The sequence below is a fragment of the Mustela nigripes genome, chromosome 17, assembly GCF_022355385.1.
Source record: "Mustela nigripes isolate SB6536 chromosome 17, MUSNIG.SB6536, whole genome shotgun sequence".
Lineage (NCBI taxonomy): Eukaryota > Metazoa > Chordata > Mammalia > Carnivora > Mustelidae > Mustela > Mustela nigripes.
This window is the reverse complement of record NC_081573.1, coordinates 55,502,825-55,517,332: the sequence shown is the minus strand read 5'-3', so window position 1 is coordinate 55,517,332 and position 14,508 is coordinate 55,502,825. Positions and strand designations below refer to the sequence as shown.

The 14,508-nt window shown below is 55.8% G+C and overlaps 2 protein-coding genes across 4 annotated transcripts in view; one reads left to right on the top strand and one right to left on the bottom strand.

Moving 5' to 3' along the window:
* Positions 1-2,435: 2,435 nt before the first annotated feature.
* ADAD2 (adenosine deaminase domain containing 2) lies at positions 2,436-8,454 on the bottom strand. The gene is made up of 10 exons (XM_059382238.1): positions 7,995-8,454; positions 4,841-4,981; positions 4,497-4,544; positions 4,281-4,406; positions 4,026-4,176; positions 3,756-3,923; positions 3,368-3,597; positions 3,017-3,254; positions 2,639-2,759; positions 2,436-2,552 (listed from the first exon to the last, which is right to left on the bottom strand). Exons 1-10 carry the CDS (start codon positions 8,452-8,454, stop codon positions 2,448-2,450), a joined length of 1,788 nt encoding a protein of 595 aa, XP_059238221.1. The 3' UTR covers positions 2,436-2,447.
* A 5,179-nt stretch (positions 8,455-13,633) lies between these two features.
* TAF1C (TATA-box binding protein associated factor, RNA polymerase I subunit C) overlaps positions 13,634-14,508 on the top strand; it is a 9,717-nt gene continuing 8,842 nt past the window's right edge. For all 3 annotated transcript variants that reach the window (XM_059383510.1, XM_059383509.1, XM_059383508.1), the window contains exon 1: positions 13,634-13,799. The gene's annotated coding sequence lies outside the window, so the exon portion shown is untranslated. The remainder of the gene's footprint in view (positions 13,800-14,508) is intronic.

Genomic DNA, 14,508 nt, shown 5'->3' with positions numbered 1-14,508 from the left:
ACGTGTTCTTCTAGAAGTTACGCTCCTCCTCGGGGAGCGTCCTTCCCTGTGAAATGGGGCCACGCTGGTGCCCACGGGGCTAGTCAGCAGCGGAGCCCGGAGCCCTCAGCGTGTCTTCACCCCCGCCTCCCTCTCCTCCACCTTCCCTGTCCTTGGCAGTGGCCTTGGCTGAAGAGGAGGGAGCCCGGTCCCGCCGACGAGCAGAGGGAAGGCGCAGGCCTGAAGCTGGGCAGGATGTGCTAGCTGTGATGGGGGAAACCAAGGCAGAAGACACACATCATTACATTTCCTTACTTCTACAGCCCGAGGACAAGTCCTGGAGACAGGCAGAGGGACTTTCCTCTAGGGACTCAACTGCCTCCACGTTGATACTTTGCTAAGGGCAGAAGGCGATCCTAGGCCCACCCCCTCCCACCCAGGATCCTCTAAGTCTACTTTAACCTATCAAAATGCCTTTAGAAATTTCCTTTATCTCTGAACTACCCCCCCAGATATTGTTGGCAATCACCCCCCAAGCATACAGCCCACCGATATACATCTGAAGGGTCTCATGACTCAGGTTTTATTAGACGGTGATAAATAAATGGCCTTTTCCCATCAATAGCCCAAGGCCCTGGAAACCTTGCTTCCAAAATTCCCTGAGACTGAGCTAGCCCTAACCCTCTCCCAACGTGGAAGTCTATCAGGAGCCAGTCCTCATGACCCCGGGGCAGCTCTTTCTGCCCCCGGGCGCTGTTCCCGGGCTTTAATAAAACCACTTTTTGGCACCAAAGACGTCTCAAGAATTCTTTCTGGGCCATGGGGCTCCGAACCTTAACGCTCTTTCCTGCATCAGCTCCGGGAGAACAGACCACCCAGGCAGGCCTTCTGATTATTTCTCTAGACGAATCGACTCATGTTCAAGTGGCTGGCCAAGGCCACACACACCTGGGGGCACAGAGGTGGCTTGGGCGGAGGGGGCACCCTCCCAGGACTCCAGATCAGCACTGGCCTGCCCCTGAACGTTGACCCAGCTTCCCAAGGCCCACCTAGGGGAGCAGTCCATAGTTCTCAATCTTAAGATGCGGTGGTGGGGGGTGCTATTGTGCAGGGAGCCTTGGGCTGCAGGGCATGGGACTGGGGGGCTGGCAGGATTTCAGCCACCCGTGGGCCCTGGGCTCCTGCTCCATGGACACCGCCCGGGCTGGCAGGGTGCCCAGGCATGCAGACATATGCAGTGTGTGTCCCTGTGCAAGTGTGAGTGGTCTCCCCACCCAAGACCCTGAGAGTGCCTGACAGCCCTGCTGATGGACAGCAGCCCCCCTGGAGGACCAGGAAGGCTATGCACTAGCCGCCCAGGGAGGCAGGCGGGCTCCAGCAGCCCCTTGAGTTATCCAGGGAGCAGCTGGAGAGGCACAGAAGGATGGGGACCCCACTCTGTAGGGATCCCTCTGTCCGCTCCCCAGGGCCGCAGTAACAAAGGACTGCACACTTGGTGCCTTAAAACAGTCATTTTAGAGTGGTTTAGAGATAGAGATAGAGTGGTTTAGAGATAAAAGAAATTTCTAAAGGCATTTTGATATGTTAAAGTAGACTAAGAGGATCCTGGGTGGGAGGGGGTGGGGCTAGGATCGCCTTCTGCCCTTAGCAAAGTATGACCATTGAGGCAGTTGAGTCCCTAGAGGAATGTCCCTCTGCCTGTCCCAAGGACGCGTCTGTGGGCTGTAGAAGTAAGGAAATGTAATAATTTGTCTTTTGCCTTGGGTAAAAGCCCCCATCACACCCAAGAAGGATGCTCCCACACTCACTGTGCAGCCCAGCCCCAGGACACAGAGGGCCACACCCTCACAGCGTGGCCAGTGACACAATAAAGTAATTCTGTTTTTAAAAGCACACTCCCCAAATGGTGTCGTTTAGACTGAGTTCCCAAACCAGGGTTTAATACATAATCTAACTGCAGTTTCAGGGTTCCCAGAAAGACAGTCTCTACTGGTCCACCAGGGATTTTCCAGCCAGGGCCAATGAGGCTGCCACCTGGGTCCTCCCCCAAAGATGAGTGGATCTGTGTGATAAGACATTTTGCTTTTTCCCCTAGAAAGCTCTGTGCCCAGAACAGTTATTTTTTGCCAAGAACTTTTTGGGGCTACCTTCCTAGAAAAACCTGCCATCCTCTCCGACTCCGTGGGTCACCACTCTGCTGGCTAGATGGCGCTGCCCCACTCCTGAACCCTTCTACAGAAGGCTGCAGGTCCCCACCCCCCCAACTAAGAGCCAAAGACATGCAGAAGCACCAAAAACTGCTCTTTATTTCAGTCTGAATATGCAACAGCCCCTACCCCCACCACGTAGGCCCCTCCCCGCAACCCCAACTTTACCCTGTGCATCTCCCATCCCCCCACGTGCCTCCCCACCCCTCTCCAGAAGCGATCCTCCTTCCGCAGGATCCAGCTCGGCCCAGGAGATGGGTTTCAGCCTCTGAATTTGCCCACCAGTGGTTTCGAGGGCCAAGCCCCCAGGCCCTGCTGGTCCAGGAGGAGGGACAGCTGCCTGCGAGCATCCTGGTAGGGTCCGGCCTAGGACAGGACAGGAGGAAGGTGGAGATCGCATGCTTGCTGGGGGTGCAGGACAGAGCGGGCTGGAGGGGAGGCAAGGCGCTGACCTTGGCTGCCTCGTAGGTCTTCAAGGCCAGGAGGTGGGACATCCCGAGAGCTTTGGCAGCCTGGCGGAAGGCCCGGAGAAAGGCTGCCTTGCAGAGGCGGGAGGGGGGCCCGAGGCTGGCACTGGAGATGGAGAGAGAAGCCTGGAGACGGAGCTAACAGACCACACCACGCTGCTCACGCCATCTCCCTTCTCGCTGTTCAGTTTTGTTGGGGTGGGGGGTCATGGGTGTCAGAGGGTGGGTGACAGAAGCCCCAGCCCAGGTCCCAGGTCCCAGAGCTAGGATGAGAACCCAAGCTGGTCTCCCGATGCAGGCTTCTGACCCGTGGACAGGGAGACACGGCCCCTCACCAGCATGCCACCCACGGGCCTTTCTTACTCGGCCTTCACACGCCCAGTGGCCACGTCCACGACCTCGACGTCGGTGTCCCCCAGGCTCCAGTTGAGGCTCAGGCCATGGCAGGTGTTGGGGGTAGGATCCAAGGGGGCCACAGCAGGCCCCGCAAATAGGTGCAACGTGGTACGGGCGTAGGGGGCTGGCAGGCAGGGCCCCCTGTCTAGGTTGGGCCGAGTGTGGATGGCCCTGTTCAGGGTTGGGGGGTCATGGCAGGGGTCGGCTGGCGGGGAGCAGAGGGGCACAAGAAAAGGTCTCAGTTACCACCGCCCTGTCCCATAACCGCCCCGCAGACGCCACCTTCCACCCTCCCCCCCAGCCCCACAGGGCCCTCACCCAGGACCAGGCTGGTGGCATAGAGAGGAGGCAGAAAGTGGGCGAGGAGGGCACCACCCAGGCCCAGCACAGCCCAGCGAGCCAGCTTGTCACTGGCCGAGAGGCAGCCTACGTGGGTGTCCCGGAGCGCGGGGGCCACGTAGCACACAGGCTTCAGCTCCCCACGGACGTGCGCCTGCAGGCGGGAGGGCGGGCTCTGCAGGAGGCTGCCCTCGGAGCTCGGTGGGAGGCTGCAGAGGTGGCAGAGGGAGCAAAGGCCCAGGACGCAAGAATGAGGGCGGCTCCTCTGGCACCCCCATACCACCTGTCCCACCAGGGCCCCCCACGGAATGAGGGCGGCTCCTCTGGCACCCCCGCACCGCCTGTCCCACCAGGGCCCCCCACATACTAGACATCGTGAGCAGCTCCCTGGGGGGTGTTGCTGACATAGAGATGCAGGAAGATCCGGGGCTTGAGGGCAAAGGGAGGCCCAGACCCAGGCTGGGGGCTCAGCACCGACCGTTCCTTGCCCTTGGGGCCACCCTGGGTCACCAACAGGAGCTGGCGGAACAAGAACCTGGGGGGTGGGGGGGGCAGGCGGAGGAGCGGTTCGGGCTGCGGGGTCCTGTGTGCCCGCCAGGGCCTGCAGCCAAGTGCCCCCCGCCGGCCCACCCCTCACCTGAGCAGCGCCCTGCGGGCCACGACCAGCCCGTGGCAATCGTGGAGCTGCCGCCCGGAGAAGTCTAGCCAACGGGCACAGCTACTGCTGCCTGTGCCCAGCGCCACCAGCTCATAGATCTCCTTGGCGTGGCCCCTGGCACCTGGGACCTCTGTTAAGGGAAGGGGGGCAGAGCCATGCCGGAAAAGGCCAGGGGTCCATGGTGTAGAGGGGGGCGTGGGAGGGGTCCCGAAGTGGGGGCCGGGCAAGCCCTACCTCTCTCCAAGATGATGGCAGCCACGGTCCCCTTACAGGCCCTGTACGGTGAGGTCTGGTCCACCAGACGGTCAAAGCCAGCGCTGACCACGGCCGCACAGCGCTGCTCATGGGTCAGGATGTTCTCTGCACAGTGGGGAGAGGGCGGAGGTGGGGACCCTGTAGACTGTGCCCCTCCCTTCACCCCAGGGCTTGGGTCAACAGGGGCCCACCTACCTACACTCAGAGGGGCGACTGGAGGCTTGCTGGGGGTCTTTGGAGACTCTGGAACAAAGACAAGGGGATCGGTTATCATGCATACTAGGGCCGGCCTGCCTGCCTGTCCTTTGTCCTGGAAGCCAAGAAGTTTCCTTGGTGGGAATGGCGGGAGGAATCATCTTCCAGCAACTCCAAATTGCTGGGCTGCCCCTCCAGCACTCCCTGCAACCCCCGGGGTTGACAGCAGTCAGCTCACAGCACCCCCTCCCCAGCTCCCTGTAGGCGAGGTCCTGATGACCAGATGGTCTCTGCGACAACCCAACCCTGCCCGCGCTCCCACTTGGGTCACCTTTCTGGCTTACCTGGGCTCCCCAGCTGACTCTGGATGTAGTGGAGGGCAGAGAGCGCCGCCTGCTGCTTGGCCTCGGACTTGCTGCCGGCATTGCCCGCGGGGCAGAGCAGCCCATCCAGCTCGGCGTGCACAGAGAAGGGAAGGCATGGGTCTGTGGACAGAGGGGCCCTGAAGCAGCGCCCCGCACTCTGTCCCCGTCAGGGGGCCCCCTGAGCCCCAGCCCCTCTCAGACTGCTTCTCCTGACCCCACCCCTACTTGCACCGCCGAACTATGGTGGGTCATGGGGCAATTTCGCCATAAAAGAAAATCAGAAGAAACCAGAAGGATATTCATCAGAAAGGACATAATGACACGTGAGAAATAAATGACAAAGTTAAAATGATGACCACAAAATACAAAATGCTTGAAAGCGTATCAAAACGTGTAGTGTGGCTTCGTGGTAATGCGGCACAACGAAGGACCTTCATCTTATGGACTGGACCGGAGGTCTGGTCTACAAACCCTCTCGGTTCACACACGGTCTTACACATCTCCTTGCTTGACAGTGCACTTTTGCTTTTTTCACTAAAATTTCTTTCTCTGTTAAGAAAGGAATCAGTTTCCGAATACGGAACTGCATATTTGGGACAGAGCTCTAAAGCACCGTGTTGTGGGAGCATCGACACTGTCATTACCTCGGGCAAATTGTCCCCCTTGTGTGGACAGTCCAGAATTCTCTGGGAAACGGGGCTTCAGACTCTGCATGGACCTCCGGGAGGGCTGCGACTCATACAATATTAAAATGGGAATTCTGTGTCAGTGGACAAATGAAACCCAACTGGCAACCAATTTGATGAAACCAAACTGTCCCACAAAACTGTCAATCCGTTTTTTAAATCTTTCATGGCAAAACTGCCTTATGGCCAGTGAGTTACCAGGTGAAAAGGCTCGTGGCAAAGACGTCAGGAACAAAGATGCCTATGGCCAGAGTCCAGAGAACCCACCCCTCCCAGCACACACGGCTCTGTGACTCTCCTTGGTTGAAAGGTTCATCGACCAAATGCTCTCGTGTCTAGTGTGGCTATGACACGGAGCAGAAGAAAACCCGGGAACTGGGATTACTCGGTGAAAGTGTGTGAGCCTATTTTGGTTCGTGGCTCTCCGCTGGACTCACTGCTAAGTGTCTCCCAAAAGGATTGCCCTTTGAGAAGGGAGCCAGCATCTCAGCACTTCTCACCAGCACCAGGATTTACTCCCTTTACGAGGGCATCCCGAATGCCAACGAGCAGGTGCAGGACCATCAGGGAAGTCCCTGGTGCCAGATTCACCACAGAGGGGAGCATGAAGACCCCTGCGGGGCGGCCCCCCACTCCCGAGGGTCTCCTAGCTAACAACCGCCAGTGGCAGGACAGACAGATCCCAGGCCTCCCGGGGGGTGCAGCCAAGGATGCGAGGTTACTGAGCACGCTTCCTGCCCCAAATCATAATCTGAACCGAGTCCCACGGAAATAAACCCAAGTGGAGGGGCTTTCTACAAAACCACCAGCCTTTACTCTCCAAGAACATCAGTGTCCTACACACAAAGGTGGGCCAAGGAACTGTGTCACGTAACAGAAGATTAGAGACACGTGCAGCTACAGAACAGCTCATCCCAGAGTTGGGGGGAGGGACAGAGGGAAGGGGAGAAACAGACTCCCTGCTGAGCAGGGAGCCCTATGCAGAGTTCCATCCCAGGACCCTGGGATCATGACCTGAGCTGAGAGCAGATGTCCAACCAACTGAGTCACTCAGGTGCCCCGCCAACACACTTTTGGTTTAGAAACCAACCAGTCCAGGGGCACCCAGGTGGCTCTGTTGGTTGGCTGTCCAGCTCTTGAGTTTGGCTCAGGACACGGTCTCTGGGTCATGTGACGGAGTCCTTCATTGGGCTCCGAGCTCAGTGGGGCAGTCTGCTTCCCCTCTCCCTCTACCCCTCACCCTGCTTGTGCATAAGCTTACTCTCAAATAGAAAAAATAATAATAATAAATCTTAAAATAGGAAAAGAAACCAACCAATCCAGACCATCAATCCTAGATCACCGCAAGGCAGGTACAGGGCAAGTAGGGACACCCTCCTAACACCAAAACTACTCAATGCCTCGTCTTACACAATCATAAGCTTACCCAGCGTACCTGCCTGCCTCAACCATTCCTTCCCCAGAAACCCCAACAAAGGCTCTGCATTGTTCTCTACCCGCCCTTCTGCCTCCCGGCCAATCCCGGTTCTGTCCCCTGTGACCCTCTGTGGTGAGCCGTGCCACCTGTTCCTAGGGATCTGTCCTTAATTCTTCCACCATGACAATCCTCTCCGTGCCTGCTGTCTTACTGTCCCTGATTAAAACGTGTTCCAGGTCTGGGCACCTGGGTGGCTCAGTGGGTTAAAGCCTCTGCTTTCGGCTCAGGTCATGGTCCCAGGGTCCCCACATCGGGCTCTCTGCTCAGCAGGGAGCCTGCTTCCCCCTCTCCCTCTCTGCCTGCCTTTCTGCCTACCTGTGATCTCTGTCTCTGTCAAATACATAAATAAAAATCTTTAAAAAACAAAAACAAAATTAAAAAAAAAAAAAAACAAAAACCATGTTCCAGGTCCATTTTTAATACAGTCCCTTTTTTTGAGCTGTTCATTTCGGGTTCTACTAGGCAATCTTATCAAGGTGCCCCGAAGCTGGACAGAGTCTCTTATCTCCTTAGAAACTGGGAATGCTCTGCTTTAAGGTTGGGAACGGGAATGTGGGACCTGGGCCACAGCTGTGTGTGTCTGAGTGAGAGGTCGGGGGACACACGGAGGAAGAGGAGAGGCCATGCTAGCGGTCACATCTCCTGGCGCTGCTGCCATTACCAAACCGTGCTGGGGAGGTCCATCGGTCAGGAGTTGGCCTTCACTAGGGTCGCTCCGGTGTGGGCATGGAAACTCTAATTGCATATAACTGGCCCTCAAAACATCCCCGCGCTGAAGGGGTGGGTACTTAACCTCTCCAAGCTTCAGAGGGGCTATCCCTCCCCCTGCTGCGGCCTCTCCGGTCCGATGGCACCGGGCGGCTCCCAGCAGGTCGGCCTCGGCTCCCAGCTCAGGCCCAGCTCACGGTCCCTCCGACTTCATGCGAGGTTAGCCCAGGGAGCCCCGCGGTCCCAGGCCCCCGGGCCTCACCTGCTGTCTGGTCCTCTCGGAAGATCAGGGAGACGCCCAGGCTGGCTGCATACTGCGCGAGCGAGGCCACGGCCTGGCCCTGCGGCGGGTCCTTGAGCGGCAGGCCCAGCTGCCTGGCCGCCGTCGGGAGGTCCCCGGCAGGCCCTGCGGGCGGGACAGAGACCCTCGGGGACGTCCCCATCTGTCCCCCCAGCTCTTCCCGGGCCCGGGCTGCCCCCAGATCCCCGAGTCCGGCCCCCTCCCCGGGCCCACCGTCCCCTGCTGCCGAGGCCTCAGGCTGCCCGCCCCCCTCGTCGTTCTCCGCGTTGGGGGGGACAGCGGGCTCCCAGGGATCTTGGCCCAGGCTGGCCGTGGGCCGCCAGGGTCTGGGCCTGGGGTTGATTTGCAACGACGCCGCCAGACGGGGCTTCCTGCGGCCCCCGTCCTCGGAGCCTGAGGCGGTGCTGGTTGCCGAAGCCATGGCCGGACCCGGGACCAGAAAGGACCGCGGGACCAATCTCACGATGCCTGCGCCCTTTTACACGTGCCCGTGCGCGCGGCTCTGCGCGAGGAGCACGTGGCTCAGCGGCCAGAGCACGGCAAGCTCCGCCTCTCCTTCACTGCTGGCCAATGAAAGCCTGCAGAGCTAGGTTGGACACTCTGTCCAGCCAATTGGAAGGCCAGTTTCCTGAGTAGCGGCTGCCGGGAGGTGGAGCGCAGAGTGGGCGGGCTCCTGGCTAACCCCCACTTCCGGGGTGCGGGTTTCAGGCGGGGAAGTGGGTTGGGGAGAAAGGCGGCCGCTCCCACGTCCGGGTTCTCCGGGCTGGTGGTCCTGCAGAGGAAGACCTGGGAAGGGGGTTGGGGGTGCGGGTCTGGCTGCCTTGTCCGCGCCCCGGGCCGCCCCAGAGTGCGCCCATCCTACCCGCCCAGCCCCAACCGCTAAGCTTGGGGCGGGGGGCGGCAGGGCGTGCGGGGAACGTCTGCGGCCGATCCAGGCGAGTGCTCTCGACCGAAGCGGCCCCACAGCACCTTCAGGATCTACATCTAAGAAGTGTCCCCTGCAGGCCTCCCCGAAGCCCCCATTATCCGTTTAGCAGCCCCCCGCCCGGTTTGGTGGTGGTTCAGCAGGCATTTTAAGTTGTTTTATAGGAAACCCCACAAAACGGCAGTTCTTGAAGAGGAGGGACGAGGAACGAAGGGGGAAGAACAGGAGGAGGTTAGGGGTGAAGATGGTCACGTTATGGCCTGTTACGATGCAGTACGCAAGGGTCTCAGGGGGCCACAGCTCTCACGGAGTCCTGCAGGAGCCGGCGCCGGGGAAAATTCGGCCCGTTCCTCCATGCACAGTCCGTGAGGTTCGTCGCTGTTGCTGCCGCCGCCGCCGTCGCCGGCGATCGCCGCCTTCGGGTCTGACGACGCTCCCCAGGAAGCGGGGCCTGATCGGAGCAGGCGGGTGGAGGGACCAGGAATATCTGACTGGGGAAGAGCGGGGCAGGGTGCAGTCACCTTCTCAGACGTTTCGAGGAATGGCATCGGGAAGAACCGTTCTGGTTTCGGGGAGAGCTCAGAGAGTGGAAGCAGGCCTCCGCAGGCAGAGGGCCGTCTCGGCAGGTGCTCAGAAGTGGAGCGGCAGCTGCTTACCACCACGAAGAGACAGGGACAGCCTTACTGAGCTCGGAAGCGTCCCCCACCGGCAACTGCATGGACAAGCGGGGAAGAGTCCTACCAGAGACTGTAGCCCCACAGCAAGGAACTACTGCTAAATTCAAAACCTGGGTGAATCTCCCAGGCATTTGAGCGAAAGGAACCAGGCTGAAGAGGGCATCTTCCCCATGATTACGTTGATAGACATTCCTTGAGCTGGCAAACTTAATCTATGAGGATAAAAGAGTCATGGTTACCACTTGAAGGGGGTGTTGACTAGGAAGTAGCACCAGGGAATTCTCAAGTGGCAGAAATGTCCTCTGTCTTGATCTGGGTAGTGGTTATTGGGGGGTACATGTATGTAAAAACTTGATAAGCTGGACACTTAAGACTTGTGCAGTTTACTGCACGGTAAGTGTATGTCAATTTAAAAAAAAAGAAAAAGAGCTTGTTTAGGGAAAGGAAAGAAGATGGGAAGAAATGGAATTGGCCTCACAATGCAGAAGCGAGGATATTCTGTATCCTAAGGGGGATACAGAATAGTGGGGCGATAGGTAAAATAACAGTCCACCAAAGATGTCCGTGTCCTTGTTCCCACCGCCTAGGATCATGTTACATCATATGCCAAGAGGAGCGTTATGGTTATCAAAGGAACTAAGGTTTCTAATCAGCTGAGTTTAGGATAGGAAGACTGGGGGCACCTGGCTGACTCCGTATGTGCAGCACGTGACTCAAGATCTCAGGGTTGTGAGTTCAAGCCCCACGTTGGGTGCAGAGATTACTTAAAAGTAAAATCTTCTTTAAAAAAAGAGGGAGACTGCTTTAGGGTAATCAATTGCCAGGGTCCCTAAATAGGGAAGAGGGAGACAAAGGCCGAATCAGAAAGCCGGCATCCTGAGCCTCAACTGCTGTGAAGGTGGAGGGGTGCTATGAGTCAAGGAATGCAGGCAGCTTTCAGAAGACAGAAAAGACAAGAAGGTAGATTCTCCGAGGAACCTACAAAAAGAAACATAGCTCTGCTAAAAATCTCAGTTTTAGCTCAGTGAGACCCATTTTCAGGCTTCTGACCTCTAAACCTGTACAGTATTGCATTGTTGTTGTTGTTGTTGTTTTTAAGATGTATTGATTTCAGAGACAGAGAGTGGGGGGGTTGGGTAGAGGGAGAGAGAGAGTCTCAAGCAGACTTCCCGCTGTGTGCAGAGCCTGAGATGGTGACCTGAGCCACCCAAGCACCCACAATATTACGTTGTCTTAGGCCACTGGGTTCTTGGAAATCTGTTACAGCAGATGTTTTTCATTTTTTGAAAATAATCTAAATGGCTAATATAAATGGCTTTCATTTTTTTGGTATATATAACCTCAAAACAATTTTGAAAAACTATACATCCCTGAGTTTTTAGTTTAAATAGTTTAAATAGTTACAAAAGCAGCAATTTCTAGTTTATTATGTATTACAATCATCTTTCCAATGTGTTTCCACCAAAACCATGGAGATGCAAGCTCCACTTATTCCATTTATGAAAAACACTCTCCAAATGACCTCATTGGCAAAGCCTACCCTTCTAATCAAACAAATTGGCTAAAACAGAATTAGTGTCTATCAAAAACAGTATGAGTTCATTTTTTTCAGTTTAAATAAAAGTGCTGGCATTTTCTCAGAAGAACCATCTCATTTCATTCCAATAATTCCCTTCTAATAACTCTAGTACTTACCAAGCATCCACTCTCCCAGGTGTTTGGGGGGTATGGCAGTGACCAGCCCAGAAGAATTCCTGACCTCATAGAGTGACTTCCACATTGTAAGACAACTGAGAAGGTGCATTGGGAAGTTTCAGTGTGATAAAGCATCAGATTTTTTTTTTTTAAAACTGCTTTACTGAAATATACCTCATGTACAGAAAAGTGTACAGATCATTTGGTGAATTTTCACACCCTGAACACATCCACATAACCAGCACTGAGATGAATGCAGTCTTGTCAGCTCCCAAAAGGCCCCCTTCTGCATCCTTCCATCACTACTTCTTATTGAACCCACTTTTCTCAGTCTAATGGGGACTCTCTCCTGTAGGAACTCTGCTTTTTTGGAATTTCCCGCTCATTCAGCACCCAGCTCAGGCAGTATTCCACAGTGTGGAAAGGCAAGTGTGTGATCTCAAACACCTCCCAGATTAAAAACTATACAGAAGGATGCCGTGAATTTGGAAATCGATTTTTAAAAAATTTTTAAAATAAACATATAATGTATTATTAGCCCCAGGGGTACAGGTCTGTGAATCGCCAGGTTCACAGCACTCACCATAGCACACACCCTCCCCAATGTCCATAACCAACCACCCTCTCCCTCCCTATCCCCTTCCCCCTGGCAACCCTCAGTTTGTTTTGTGAGATTAAGAGTCTCTTATGGTTTCTCTCCCTCCCAATCCCATCTTGTTTCATTTATTCTTTTCCTATCCCCTTAACCCCCCATGTTGCATCTCCACTTCCTCGTATCAGGGAGATCATATGAGAATTGTCTTTCTCCAATTGACTTATTTTGCTCAGCATAATACCCTCTAGTTCCATCCACGTTGTTGCAAATGGCAAGGTTTCATTTCTTTTGATGGCTGCATAGTATTCCATTGTGTATATATACCACCTCTTCTTTATCCAGTCATCTGTTGATGGACATCTAGGTTCTTTCCATAGTTTGGCTATTGTGGACATTGCTGCTATGAACATTTGGGTGTACATGCCCCTTCGGATCACTAAGTTTGTATCTTTACAGTAAACACCCAGTAGTGCAATTGCTGGTAGCTCTATTTTCAACTTTTGAGGAACCTCCATGCTGTTTTCCAGCTTGCATTCCCACCAACAGTGTAGGAGTGTTCCCCTTTCTCCGCATCCTCGTCAGCATCTGTCATTTCCTGACTTGTTAATTTTAGCCATTCTGACTGGTGTAAGGTGGTATCTCATTGTGGTTTTGATTTGTATTTCCCTGATGCTGAGTGATGTGGAGCACTTTTCCATGTGTCTGTTGGCCATCTGGGTGTCTTCTTTGCATAAATGTCTGCTCATGTCCTCTGCCCATTTCTTGATTGGATTATTCTTTGGGTATTGAGTTTGATAAGCTCTTTATAGATTTTGGATACTAGCCCTTTATCTGATATGTCGCTTGCAAATATCTTCTCCCATTCTGTCAGTTGTCTTTTGGTTTTGTTAACTGTTTCTTTTGCTGTGCAATTGGAAGTCGATTTTTTAAAAATAACAGTTCTTAAAGTGGGATGCCTGGACCAGCAGCATCAGTATTCCCTGGGAACTCATTAGAAATGCAAATTCTTGATTCACATCCCAGACCTACTGAACAGGAAATTCTGGGAGTGGGTCCCAGCAAACTAGTTTAAAAAGCCCTCCATGGGATTCTGTTGCATGCTCGAGTTTGAGAGCTATTGGGTTAAGATAATGGTAAATTTTTGATTGCATATTTGTTCCTAAAAGCGTGTACTTCTGACAAGCACACTCAGCATCACCTGGGAATTTAGCAACACAGATCAACAGGTCCCACCCCATCCAGAAAGTCTTTTACACCCCACGCAGGTGATGCAATGAAAGCTAGAATTTGAGAAACAATGCCTAGAGCTATACTTGCTCGACCATTGGGAGAGACTCTTGCACTCCAGCGGTTCCTGTACCCCTCGTTGTAAAGCCTGCTTCATAAGATAGGAGGCCGATTAATTGGATTTTTACTCACTAATACAGTGCCTAGCTCATATTGGTGCTCAGTGTTTGCTGAATGAATTAGTTTAATACCCAAGAACAGGCCTGAGAAACAGGAAGTTGAGCAGACATAGGATTTGAACCCGCGTCAGACAGGCCTTAAGAGCACGCAGACTTGAATTCGCGGGACTATACTCCTACTGCGCAAGGCAGCGGCTTCACGCCCATTCCCCCTCCGTCCAAGAGGTGGCGCTCTAGGACGCCCGCGGAAGGTACGCTAGGAGGCGGGACTTCCTACCTCCGAGGGAGCACTTCCGGTCCTGCCCGGAAGACCGTTAATTCGCCCTCTCGTTCCATCCCGTGCCCCGGAGGCGGGGTGTCGTTGGCCCGCTCCCTCGTGGCTCGTGGCTCGTGGCTCGTGGCTCGTGGGTCGGCCGAGCGTCCCGTGGAATTCCCAGTCCCCGACGAGCACCGCGGGGCCCGGGCCACGTAAGCGCGCGCGCCGCGGGGAGGGCAGGGAGGGGGAGGCCCCGGGCCGGGAGCGGAGCTCGGGCCTGGCGGGTGCGCGGGTCCGCGGGCTGCACGCTGTGTGACGCTGGCACAGGTGGCCCCACAGCTGCACGGCGGGTCGTCCGCTCCTGCGCCGCGCAGCCGGAGGCCCCCACCAGTGCCAAGCGTGGCGGCGGCTGCCCGGCACGCAGCGGTCCCCGCGGGTCCCCCGCGGTGGTCGGAGGTGAGGGCGCGAAGAGAGGCTGCTTCGTCGAGGGGCTTTTCGGGGGTCGGGAGCTCCACCGGCGCCCTCTGCCTGCCCGGCTGGGTGTGAGGCTCACTCCCTTCTGGGCCTTCCCGTTCGATGTGTAAGTCCCGGTTGGTGCTGTGGCGCGAACAGCGAGGTGCTGGGAAGAGAGGAAGCCCCTTCCCCATGGGGACTGCGGGAGCGGTTTGGGGGCGCTCGGCATCGAGTCCCACGCCGCCGTGCGGGCTCTGGGGGAAGGCCAAGGTGCTGGGCCGAGGAGCCGCGGGAGGCCTGCTGTCTGGAAATCTGAAGGATGGGTAGGATTTTGTAGGTGGGTGGGAAGGGTGCCGGCGTCCATCCGGAACCGAGAGAGGGTTGGCCGATGGGGCAGCCCCGGAGGAGGTCAGTGGGACTGGAGCCCGGGCGCAAGGGGGAGGCGGAGGTGAGCTGGAGACGGGCGCA

Bases quoted from the DNA above. Each gene is read 5' to 3' on its own strand.
- ADAD2 (XM_059382238.1), bottom strand. From the start codon at position 8,454: ATGGCTTCGGCAACCAGCACCGCCTCAGGCTCCGAGGACGGGGGCCGC. The intron at 4,982-7,994 runs GTGAGGCCCGGG...CTCTGTCCACAG, and splicing joins CCGAGAGGACCAGACAGCAG to ACCCATGCCTTCCCTTCTCT. The intron at 2,553-2,638 runs GTCAGCGCCTTG...GTCCTGTCCTAG, and splicing joins AGACCTACGAGGCAGCCAAG to GCCGGACCCTACCAGGATGC.